The 12,949-nt window shown below is 43.4% G+C and overlaps 1 protein-coding gene across 1 annotated transcript in view; it reads right to left on the reverse strand.

Annotated features, from left to right (window-relative positions):
• ZMAT4 (zinc finger matrin-type 4) overlaps positions 1-12,949 on the reverse strand; it is a 2,296,526-nt gene that overhangs the window by 650,764 nt on the left and 1,632,813 nt on the right. The window contains exon 6 of the mRNA XM_085633137.1: positions 6,221-6,448. Within this exon, the coding sequence (XP_085489263.1) occupies positions 6,221-6,448 (228 nt within the window). The remainder of the gene's footprint in view (positions 1-6,220; positions 6,449-12,949) is intronic.

Genomic DNA, 12,949 nt, shown 5'->3' on the forward strand with positions numbered 1-12,949 from the left:
TACATTTTAATTCAGAGTGCATGTTCTTGAGTTGGATTCTTATCACATCAACGTTTTCGTTAGTCTCAGAGACCGTAGGATAGCTCAGTGTGTTAATGTACTTACTACAAAGCTCTCTATGTGATCTGAGAAAAAGAAACATCGAATCCCAGCAGCGCCGCCCATGTTTTTATTTAAAACAAGCATTTGCAATGCAATAGGTCTTGCATTTTCAAATTTTTGACCTATTGGTATTGTAAATGACAATGCCTTTTAACATTGAATGTTTTTAAACACATAAATAAAACGCTTTGCCATTTACAATGCCAATAGCTCAAAATCTCACAAATGTGAGACCTATTGCATTGCAAATGCTTGTTATTATTCCAAGTGTAAATAATATTTTATAATTCACTAGTAGTGTAATAAAACATGGAGAACACAGGTGAAATGGGAGCTTTGGCATCAGCTGTAGTATGCAAAAAACAGTTTTAAATGTTTAATGTGTGCATGCTTGGAGGTGAGATTGTTCATGTGAAGTAGAGCAAGGACATGTGTGATGATGTGTGCCTGTACATGTAAGTATATGTGTGTGATTGAAAGTGAATGAAAGCCAGTGACAGGAAGTGAGTTAGATCATGTAAGACTGAGGCCCAGATTTACTATTCTTTGACACAAGGCAATGCTGCACCAAAGTTGCTGCACTGCCTTGTCTCAAAGAGAAAGAGAAACAAATTGCCATATCTACTAAGATATGGTGCATTTTTTTCTCTCTCCATGTGCTAGTGGACGGTTGGCATCCAGCACCAACTTACACCCCTTCTACCATAGTGCAGGTGTGTGTTCCTGAAGCATTGGTTTTATTCTGGAAGGAGTCCCTTTCAGAACAAACATCCTACTTTAAGGTTTTTCCTACTTTGTATGTATGCTATAAAATGCAGCACACATGCAATATTGGAAAAATGAGGAGAAATTAAAATATTTGTCCTCCTTACAGCTGGATCAAGGAGGTGTCACATTTTGGCACAAATTCCTGGATACCAATGTTTATAGATAGGAATTTACGTCAAAGTCCATGGGCGGTTGCATGGTGGGAACACCCTGCACCACCCACGTAATGTCCCCTTAATGTAAAGTAACACAAAACAGCACTTAGTGCAACTTTGTGTTACTTTGGGTTTCTATCAAATGCAAATCCTGATTAACATTGGATAGTTGATCCCACCCTAACACTTAGCTCTGAGTTGATGCAAACCAGGCACAAAGTGCCTGGCGCCTGGCCAAAGTGTTACTGAGTAAGAGTGAGCGAGAATAACTGAGATTAGGAGTGAGTGCACATGAGTGAGTAAGAATGAACAAAAATAAGTGTAAGGTGGTGAAAGAGAGCATGAGTGAGAATAAATGAAAGAGAGTGAGTGTGAGTGTTTTACTGCTAGTGGTAAGTATACACCTACCACTAGTAATAAGGCCATCAACAAGGTAGACCCTTGCTTAGCACTTGGTATTTGACAACGAGCAGTCAGGTCTAATTTAGGAGACTGCATTGATTTATCCAGCCGCGTTCCCAAGAAGCATTGGTTCTTGCAGCAGCACAGCAGGGTCTGCGTTGGAATGCGTGTGATAATCTCAGACTTCGTAGATCGGTGCACTCAATGCAGCGTGTAGCAATTTCTCCAGCCCCGGGCAGGCGATGCGTCGGTTTCTTTAGCGGCACGATGACAATGTGTGGAAATTCTCCCCACACTGCGGTGATGCATCGGAGTCAGGTGCGGATGCGTGGCGCTTCTCTTAGTTGTGTTTCTTCTCCAGCTACCAACTGCAGGAACAACCTCAAGAAGCCCAGAACAGCAACAGGCATGTCTTGGCAGGTCAGATCTCCCAGCAAGGACGTACAGGTGAGCTGGGGGTGAAGTCTTTGTGTTCCTGAGACTTTAAAACAGGAAGCAAGTTCTACGTCAAGCCCTTGGAGATCTTCCTCAAGCAGAGGAAACAGCACACAACTAAGTCCTTGTCCTATGCTTGGTAGAAACAGCCACTTCTGGCCAACCCCAGATGGCACAGAGAAAAAGGGCAGTACTACTAAAGTTTTGGGGTCTGGGCCCCAATATTTATACAGCAATTGTCTTTGTTCTCTAGTGGCATTGAAGCTCTGTGCTCTGTCAAAAACAGTTCTGTCCTCTGGTCCAGCTTCCCTGCAGGAGGTGGAGATAGCATGGTGTAAGGCAGACCAGGCCCTTTCAGGTGAAAGGAAATCTCTTAAATGCAGCCCAGGTCTATTCAGCCCAGCCTCGACTTATCCAGGAAAGGCAGGACACACCTCACCCCCTCAGTGGCTGTCTACAGTGAATGCACATCCCCAGCCCATGTCACTCCAAAACCAGACAGTCAATACACACCTCAGCAGAGGTACACAGGATGGATAAGCAAGAAAATGCCCACTTTCTAAAAGTGGTATTTTTAAACACAGAATGTAAAAATCATCCTCACAGAAAGATACATCTTTATATGCTTGAGTTTACCCTATTACATGTACCTTTTAAACATAGCCTGGTTAGCACATCCCAGGTAATAGTCAGAGTCAGTTACCACCAGTATGATTCAGCACAAAATGGGGGCAACTGAAGGAAATTATTGCCATATAGAGACAAAGGTAAAAATACTGGTGCTGGCCGACCTGCAGCATTTCCTAGCATTCAGACACCCGTGAAAAAATACTGGCAGTGGCACACTAAGAATACTTCTTGGCATAAAATGCTCAAATGTTAAAATACTGGTGTTGGCATACTAGACTTAATGCAGGGCACATAAGAAAGCCATGGAAAAATACTGGCATGTTTGAGGAATTTCTAGGCATTTGGACACCACTGGCAAACTACCAGTACTACTACAGTAAAAGTAATTCTTAGCAAAAAGGAGGACTTTATAGCATATTGGAGGGTGGCATACAGGACAAAATGCTGGTACTGATATGCTGAGGTAATCTTTGACATAATGTTCAGCTATGTTATATGGATGGCATAAATTGTGAAATCCTTGCACTGGGAAATGTAAGTTGTTTTTCATATCAGGGGAGACACGTGACAAACTGCAGGCCCCGGCACAATGGAGGCAATTTTTGACACATGGGCACCAATACCACATTTTTTTTTAAACAAGATTAACTCCTGAGACACTCGAGTTTCACTGGCTCTGGCACATCATGAAATGATTCAAACATTTAATGAGTGCCTTTTTGGTGCCTACAGCATTTCATCATATTTATGTGAAAAATATATTTTAAAATGCACTATTTCACTCCATTTTCCAAGGTTTCTAAGGAGAAGAAACCTTCTAGAAGAGGTCTGGTTTACTCACTCATGGTCAAATGGCCTATGATGTCACTTCCTGTGATGTCATTAAGGTCAAAAGGTATGTAATGTCACTTACACTGCACCAAGCCTTTTGGTGAATTGACACCCTTGCTTCAGATCAGGATCAGCTTAAGCACTGGAGGCCCATCTTAGGACAATCATTTTTGGTGCCTAGCCCTCATGACCTCATCTTCAAATTCCCTCACTACTGCTTGGGCAAAGTGCCCCTCAATTCTCCAGAGCCCCATTTTCACTTTCACTTCCAGTGTTTTAATGCACTGGTAAATGCTGGCTTTACTAATAAGAATGAATATCTACCCTAACAAACACTTTTTAGCAACATTAGGAATAGATAATGAAAGACAGAAGAAAAAATACATAACATCCTAACATATTTAATGCAGTTTGCATGTAGCCCTTTGAAGACAGTTCAGTAACAGTCACTGTTCTATTAGGGTTGTATCTTATGAACAAAAGGATCTCTCTGACAAAAGCAGTAATCAACTCAGCTATCCACATACAATACAGATCTCTGATTTGCACGGTATGCGTTCTTTGCAGCAGGCATATTAACCCTCTGAGCTACCATATGGTGAGCCAAATCTGCCACTAGACAAAAAAGTCCGAGCTCTCTCTTTCCCAGGAACATAACTCACAAGTTATCTCGACATTTGTATTTCCTCCTGAAAGATGAACACAGAAGGAACTGGCAGCAGTTGTTTTTAAATCATAAATTGTTGCTAATCACAGCACCCCCCCCCACCCCGCCCCCCCAGGTCAGCACCCTGCTCCCCAGGTAAGTGCTCAGTGCTGCAGCACCGGTCGTACAGCCCTAAACCTGGCCCTGCTTCAGACCCTATATTAGAAGTATCTTGGGGCCTCGAAGGTTGGTACATCTCCATGTATTAGAGTGTGGGCTATTTCTAGCTCTGTCAAACTTTTGTTGATATTACGGATGTTATCCAACAGCTTTCCCTTCAAACTCCACCAAAACACACAAAAAGTTTACAGAAATGTATGTTAAAAAGTCTGTTTCTTTGCCATTGTATAGTGGAATTCTACATGTGTTAGATTTCCACTTGGATTTTATTAAAGGCCCCCCTACAATAAACTCAATTTGGACCTCTTTTATAAATTTGTTCATGGAAGTTTTTTTCTCAATAATATTATGACTATTTTCCCCACAGAGTTTAGTAATGTTATTAACCTATAAAAATGCAAAAACGACAGTTGATGAACAGAATGCAGAACATTGTCATACATTCACCCAAGTACAGAGATCTGGGCCTAAATCCATCGTTTTTTTGCTCACCATGCCATTGCAGTTTGAACCCAGCCATATGCAAATCAGTCTTGACCCTGTGCCTCATGGGAATAGTCCAGCCCAAACTGCCAAGCCAGGTCCTCCCTGGACCGGAAACAAGCATCCTAGGACCGGTTTCGGGGTTTCACCCCTCTTCAGCCAGGATTGCTTGATTCCAGTGGCATGGAGAGCACGGGACCCACGTCTGGGCATACCCTTCCCACTCGGGGCGACAAATGCAAAAACAACAATTGATGGACAGAATGCAGAAAAATGTGTTTGGGTAGCATTAACGTATACAAGGCTGCATAATCAAAAGCACCCCTTTCGTCGAAAGAAATAGTGCTTCTACCCTTCCAGCTCCCTGCTATAATCCAAGTATATTCAAACACTTTCAAATAACCATGAAAGAGATTCAGCTTGGATAACCTCACGGGTGAGTAGTGTGCTATACAATTCGAGATAACATTAAAAATAACAGAATGCTATACCCATCAGGCCTTAATGAGAGGGCTAGTTGGTCTCTGGTTATTTTAGCTTCATCGGATAGGGTAGTTGTCATAGAGATTATAACAAAGTACCACTAGGCCCCATTTGAAATAAAGAACAACTAATGTGTGCTGTCTTGCAATCTGTTGAGTAATGGAATACATTTAGTATGCCACGTGCATCCTCCTATCTCACATGTGAAAAGTGGAGAAATATATTTTTACCTCTTCTTATAGTGTACTCACGTGAGAACTGCTTTGCTCCATCCCCTATTACCAAAGCATCATATTTTGGGCCAATTGAGTTTTTGCACAAGTGCAGTGTCTTTAATATGAATCCTGGTCATTATTTAGCAGGAATGAACACAAATCACATGCAATAATGAAATATCCCTTGTCAAACCACTAGATGGGCCCCAATATGCCTATCTTTTCTCAAGAACATGAGAAGTGAAATATTGTTTACCAAAACAGCCCCACACCCCCTGACATTTCCACAAGCCTTCATAAAAATAACAACCTGTCCCATGGTGGAGTAACATACCATAGGGGTGTGGAATGATCAGGTGCGGTGTGGATTCCAGACATGCTGTTTGTCCCAGAGACTCCTTCATCCTGGGGGGTTAGGGAAGACTCCTAACACAGCTCCACTAATCTCGCATCGAAGCTATGTGAGATTAACAGAGGCGCCAGGTGTTGGTAAAACATGGTGAATATAACTGTAGTGTTTGGAATTATTCCCTGCAACTCCCAGAAGAAATGATTCTGCAGGAGAACGAGCAAGTCAAGGACCTGCTTACGCATACCACCAGTTTCTACCGTAGGTATTTCCATATCAGAACCTAACTTTTATTAAAAGGGGACCAAAGGAATGCTCAGTGGGCTGGAGCAGTCTCACAGTCCAAAATATCACTGAAAGAACACTACAGAAGGTCTTCGACATAAAATGTCATATGCTTATATTCCTGTGAATAAGTTTTTGTAGATTAGCTAACTTCTATTTTCCATTAGTAACATACAGATGAGGATACGCTGAAATGCATATTTAGAATAATGAGATGTAAAATCATTAGAAAATGTTTTATGTGAGAAGAGCTTACCTCTGATTTCCCCTATATCCAGTGTCTTGCCAAGCTGTTCTAACAAATCTGCTCTGGCCGCATTTTTTTTGTGCTTCTTGCCATCGTAATGCTGTTGTGCCATCATGGGATTGTTAAACCAGGCGGTGCAAAGCTGGCAACATCTGTCCGAGTCTCTTCTTATGTGTGGTGTGTTGGGCACTGGGGAGTTATTCACATGAGGTTGTTTTAATGGACTCAGAGGAGATTCTGAAATGAGAAGGAAGAAGGATTTTGCCTGGCTAGAACAAGAACGAATGATTATTTTCTACATTAATAATTTAAAAGCAACAATAGCTCTCGTGGTTGGGTGGGCGTCTGTGCTTAATTGTTTCTGGTGGTTGCACGTGGTGGGCAGCAGAACTCAGTTTTGGTGAATAGAACTTACGTTTTATCATCAGAAACTTAAATCCGGAACAAGAGAGAAAGGTAGACAGGATGAAAGAAGGAGGGGGAGAAATACATTTTTTTATTTAAACAGTGAAATTATAACAGCACAGGTGTGAAAAAGATCAACTAACAGTAAGATAGACAGAATAAATGTAGTGCGGTGGAAGAAAGAGGCATGAGGTGGAAATCATGGCATTCAGAATTCTGGCATTTGGCGCCACCCACAAAGATCCATTGAGAAAAACAATGGGCCCTGAGTTTGTTTTTTTATTCATTTTGTTTGTAAATTAAGCACATGTAGGTACTACCATGAAAACAAGAACAACAAATTAGTAAATTAGACATTCAGTGAATATATAATTTACTTATTGTTTTTTTAGGGCCACATACGAGCAGGCTTCAATTCAATGAACCGTGCTCTACATATTTGGTTAAAATTATTCATATACAAATTATGAACATTACATGAATACATACCTTCATTAAATACCCTTTCAGAATCACCTTAGGGTGAATTGGGTGTTTACAGTAAAAAACGAATGGCTGGAATTAGGAATTTTTAAGGTTACTGTATCTCCCACTGACTGCTGGCACGGCGCTTTATTGTACAGACCCCCAGGACCCAAAGCTAATTTCTCTGACCTCCTTGTTGAATATATAGCGTTGCATGCGCTTGCGGCAAATACATTTCTTCTACTTGGGGACTTTAATTTTCATGGGGAAAACCCCTCTAAATTAGAGGTTGACAAACTTTTTGTCTCGTTGAAATCAATAGGTCTTACACAGCGAGTGGTTGGCCCAACACATCGAGCAGGTCACTTATTAGATCTAGTGTTTACTAATTATGACCAACTGAGTTGTGACCCCCCTGATCCCCTAACCTGGACGGACCGTTCAATGATCTCTTTTACTTTCAACCAGACTTGGGAAAAAAAGGGGGAATTACATAAAAGAAAAGCACTAGGACAACATAGGGCCTGGCGAAATCTCACCCTAGAAACCTTTAATAAGGCATACTCTCCGGACGTGGGAATCAACCTAACTGAGGCTTCCAAAAAATTGGAAGCTTTTAATGCTGCTCTACAATCTGCTTTTGATGTAACTATGCCAAGAAAACTGAGCTCGGCTATATGACGAATCTCGACTCCTTGGTACACAGAGGAGCTTAGGATGGAAAAAGCCAAATGTAGGCGCCTCGAGAGAACTTGGCGGGCAAATAGGGAACATCAAAATAGACTTTTGTATAGACAGTATTTGGCTACTTATCATCTAAATCTAAAAGCAGCGAGACGCTCCTTCATCATTATGCAGATAGAGCAAGCCAGCAACTCTTCGAAAGCCTTGTTCTCCATAGTTAAAGATTTTTCATCTCTTAGAGCTTGCGCTCAGCCACTTATAGAATCTAGGGACCTTTGTACCTCTTTGGCATCTTTTTTTCAGGACAAGATATCCAAAATTTACAATAATTTCCCTCCGGTAACCCCTCAACTTTGGATTTGATGCCTAAAATGAATGTTGGAGCTCAGGCAGTTAATGGCTTTTTAGAGCACTTTGAATTGACCACCACCGAAGAGGTCACAAAAGGCCTCTCTAAAGCGAAATCTGGGTCCCCTAATGATCTGTGCCCTCCAAAAATTATGGCCCTTTTAGCTACAAGTTGTGCCCCGGCAATTAAAGATATTTTCAATTGTTCCATAATAACGGGCACTATCTCTACTATTTGGAAAGAGGCATTTGTCCGCCGTATACTGAAAAAACCTTCAGCGGATCTTTCAATCCTTTCAAACTACCGGCCTATTTCCCTACTACCACTCTTGGGAAAACTGTTGGAAGGTACTATAAATAGACAACTTTGCTCTTATTTGGAACAAAATGGAATTCTGGACCCTTCACAATAGGGTTTCCGGCAAGGCTTCAGTACAGAAACAGCCGTATTGGCAGTGACAGATTCGCTCAGACGAACAGTAGACTCGGGGGTTCAGCGATACTGATTCTCTCAGATCTCTCCGCAGCTTTTGATACCATCTCGCACATAAAGCTGGCGGAGAGATTAGCCTCCGGTGGTATCAAAGGGACTGCCCTGAAGTGGCTACAACAGTTTTTGACCGACAGAACCCAAACTGTCATACTGGGTCCCTATACCTCGCCGAAAATGCCTTTGAAGAGGGGTGTTCCGCAGGGCTCCTGCTTGAGTCCTACCCTCTTCAATATTTACATGTCTCCTTTGGCGAGGATAACTGAACAGTTAGGCTTCGAGATCATCTCTTATGCAGATGATACGCAGCTTATGTTCGCCATTGGAGACAACTTAGTGAATGAGAAAATTCGCTTTGCAAATGGCATGAAAATGATATATGACTGGATGACGGATAATTACCTGCAGCTGAATCCAGATAAATCAGAGATTATGCTGCTGGGTAAAGCAACTGATGTCTGGTCCGATGAGTGGTGGACTGCTCAATTGGGCTCTGCCCCCACCCCCAAATTTTCAGTGAAAAACCTGGGCATAAAAATTGATTGGTTGTTGTCCATGAAGGACCATATCGCGACCACATCCACCGCATGCTATTATAGCCTCCGGCTTCTGAGAAAAATCCTTCCATATATGCCTACCTGTTATCGTAGAACTTTAGTGCAAGCTTTGGTAACTAGCCGTTTGGATTATAGCAATGCACTGCTGGCAGAAGTAGGTGAGACCCACCTAGCTAAGCTGCAGGTGGTTCAGAATACAGCAGCGAGAATGATCTTTAATCAACCGGCAGGCTCTCCCTCTCTTCCATTGCTCAGAGAATTACACTGGTTAACGGTGAAAAAGAGACCTTTTTTCAAGATTTGCTGTCTCACCTATAATGCTCTGAATAATAGAGGTCCTCTCTATTTACAAAAAAAACTTTTTAAATACTGTCCATCAAGGAGTCTTAGATCTAGTTTGCAGGGCCTCCTTCAGGTCCCCCGTTTCCGTCTTACTCGGACGGGAGGCAGAGCTTTTTCATATCTTGTTCCAATATATTGGAATCAGCTTCCCCAGACTCCGCGATCAATTCCTAAGTACGAACTTTTTAGGAAAACGTTGAAAGCCTTCCTGTTCTGAACTCTCACCTTAGTTCCCTTCGCTGTTTTGTAAAGGATGTTAGTCTATTAGGCAGCGCCGAGATGCCCCAGGGTGAGTTGAGCGCTTTACAAACTCTCTAACATAACATAACATAACATACCCAGTTTTAAAAATGAAAAACTTTTTCTATAGTCTTGCAAAAATCATTTGTCTCTCCAAATATTGATGTCAGAGCTGAACACATATAGTTGTAGAGCCCTGTTAATAGTGCTGATACCACATTAGTTCAGATAGGCCTATTAGGAGAGCGAGCACAGATCACTTAAAGATACAGAGGACAATAAAATATGCATACTCTTTCTTTGTATATGCCACCCTATCTGCACACTCTTTTCCACCGAGTACTCTTGCAAATCAGTCTGACCCTGTGCCTCATGGGAACAGTCCAGCCCGAACTGCCAAGCCATGTCTTTCCTGGACCGGAAACAAGCTTCCTAGGACCGGTTTCTGGCATTTCAGCTGTCTTCAGCCAGGCTTGCTTGAATCCAGTGGCAAAGTGAGGAAGGGACTCACGTCTGAGCATACCCTGCCAACTTATGGCGAACAAAGCAAAATCAAAGGAAATGATGGACGGAGTGTTGAACATTGCAAGCACTCACCCCCAGTCAACTGATCTGGGTTTAATCCATCACCATTCTTTAGCCCACTCTGCCACCCCAGTTCAGACATGGCCATATGCAAATCAGTCTGACCCTGTGCCTCATGGGAACAGTCCAGCCCGAACTGCCAAGCCATGTCTTTCCTGGACCGGAAACAAGCTTCCTAGGACCGGTTTCTGGCATTTCAGCCGTCTTCAGCCAGGCTTGCTTGAATCCAGTGGCAAAGTGATCCGACGCAGATCCCCTAAGGCAGTTTCCTGGACATTTTGCAAGCAGGAAACTTCAGCTCGATCCGGCTGTCCAATGTGTGCATCATACTGGCTCAGCCCGAATTCGCCTCCATTGCACGGCACGGTTTGCTTGCGGATGAGGCGTACGGAGCAGTTCGGACCTGGAAACGAGTCAGTTGGTTTGATGTAATTTTGGACTTTTTAAACAATTATCTTTCCTTTAAAATGCAAAAGGTTTCCTTTCATTTTCTATTGTTTTGTATTTCCTCCAAATTGACTTTCCTTAAAATTGATTTTCCGTGATTTGATTTCCTCCAATGTCATTTTGATTTTTTTTTTCTATGAATTCACCTACTTATCAATGCATTTTTTTGGGTTCCAAATAAACCACTTCCATTACCATAGCACTAGAGCGACCTACCTTGTGTGTGAAGGCCCTAGGTACCCCCCTGGGCAGGGTGTAGTGTATGTGAAAGGTAGAGCATGTATTGGTGTAGGTGACATTCTCTGGTAGTGAATTACAGCCATTTTCGTTTTTCACTATTGAAAGGCTATCTTGCCCATAGGCTATAATGGGGAATGCTGAGTATAATGTTTACCTGCATATCTTCCCATAGGAGCAAGATAGAAAGCTAAAGTCTGGTATCCCTGAATTCAGAATGTAATAACACATCTTTTAGGAAGGATGGTTTTTAAATCCTGTGTGAAAACGGCACTTTTAGAAGGTGGCTGTTTTCCTTTTCTGCCCTTTCTGTGTGCCTTGTCCTGTTTGTGAATTGACTGTCTGGTTTGTGAGTGATAGGGACAGAGGTGGCTCCCAGAGGCTGGATGAGTCAGCCCAGGGCTGAAAAGGGAAATTCCCCTGTAGATGGGTGGGAGGAGTAGCACCTGGGCCTGAATAGGGCTGTGCCTGCCTTCCACAATGCTGGCTCCACCCCCTGCTGGGCGGCTGCGACCCTGCCCCTCTCTCTCAAAGGAAAGAAGAAACCAAGTAAACAGAGTGCTCCAGGACTGGCCAGAACTGGGTCTGACTAGGCCAAGGCCCCTCTGCCTGCAGAGGACAAAGGATTTTGGGGTATAAGTATTAGGACCCAGACTACAGAAAATTAGATCATCCTGGAATCAAGAAGGAACCTCTGCAAGGAAAAAGCTGGAAGACTGAAGAGGAAGGACTGTCCTGCTGTGTGTTTGTGGGCTGACCTGCAGTTGCTTTGCTGCCAAGGAGAGGGGAAGGACTTTGCTGTTGCTGTGTCCCCTTGCTTGAAGAGATCTCCAAGGGCCTGAGAAGAGCTGGCCTCCTGTTAAGAAGTCCCAGGAACAAAAGGACTTCACCCCCAGATTCCCCCTGAACTCTGCTGAGTGAGTTCTGCCCTTCCTAGAGTGCTTGAGCCAATTGTGGGGCCTCTGGAAGTTGTGCCTGCTGTTGGGAAGCTGACCAAGAAGAAAGAAGCAAAGGATCTACACTTTTTCACACACAGCTGGCTTAGCGAGAAAATTTCCGCTGCTCCGCTTGTTAGCGGGCAGAATTTTATCGCTGCGAACATCGTCGCAGAGCCTGCTGCCGCTGAGCTGGATCATCGCTGGTGAAATCGTCGCCCCGCTCGTTAGCGGGCCAAATTCTGTCGCTGCGAACATCGTCGCAGAGCCAGCCCAGATCCCCGCTCCGCTCGTTAGCGGGCAGAATTTTATCGCTGCGAACATCGTCGCAGAGCCTGCCGCCGCTGGGTGAGATCGTCGCAGAGCCAACCCAGATCATCGCTGGTGAAATTGTCGCCCCGCTCGTTAGCGGGCCGTATTTTGTCGCATCGTGCCTTAGCGAGTACATTTCTACCTGAAAAGCTAAGCCTTGGAATCCACACAAGTATCGCCTCACTCCCAGACAGACCGGATTCGTCGCCCATGCCCGCTGCATGCAGCGGGGTTGCCGCCTCGCCTCCCCAGGGTCTCAGGACTGATGCTGTTGCTTGTTTTTTGATGCCTGAGTGCCGCTAAGAACTTTTATCGCATCACCAGGTACTGTTGGCTAAAATTGACGCTAAGGTGAATTTTTTTGTCGCTAAGCTAAGAACTCTTTTTGAAACCATATTCTTGAACTGTGTATGTTGGATTTTTGTCGTTTTGGTCTTGTGTAGTTTATATAAAAGTACTTTATTTATCTACACTGGTGTGGAGTCCATTGGTGGTGCTTTCACTGTGTTACTGTGAATGTTGGTACAAATACTTTACACATTGCCTTTGATAAGACTGTATGCTCGTACCAAGCTACCAAGGGGGTGAGCAGGGGTTATCTAAAGAGTGTATCCCCCTTACCCTGACTAGAAGTAAGGGTCCCTATTTGGACAGTGGTACCTACCTCTGCCAACTAGAGACCCCCAGATCT

Source organism: Triturus cristatus, chromosome 11 (genome assembly GCF_964204655.1).
Source record: "Triturus cristatus chromosome 11, aTriCri1.1, whole genome shotgun sequence".
NCBI classification, from domain to species: domain Eukaryota; kingdom Metazoa; phylum Chordata; class Amphibia; order Caudata; family Salamandridae; genus Triturus; species Triturus cristatus.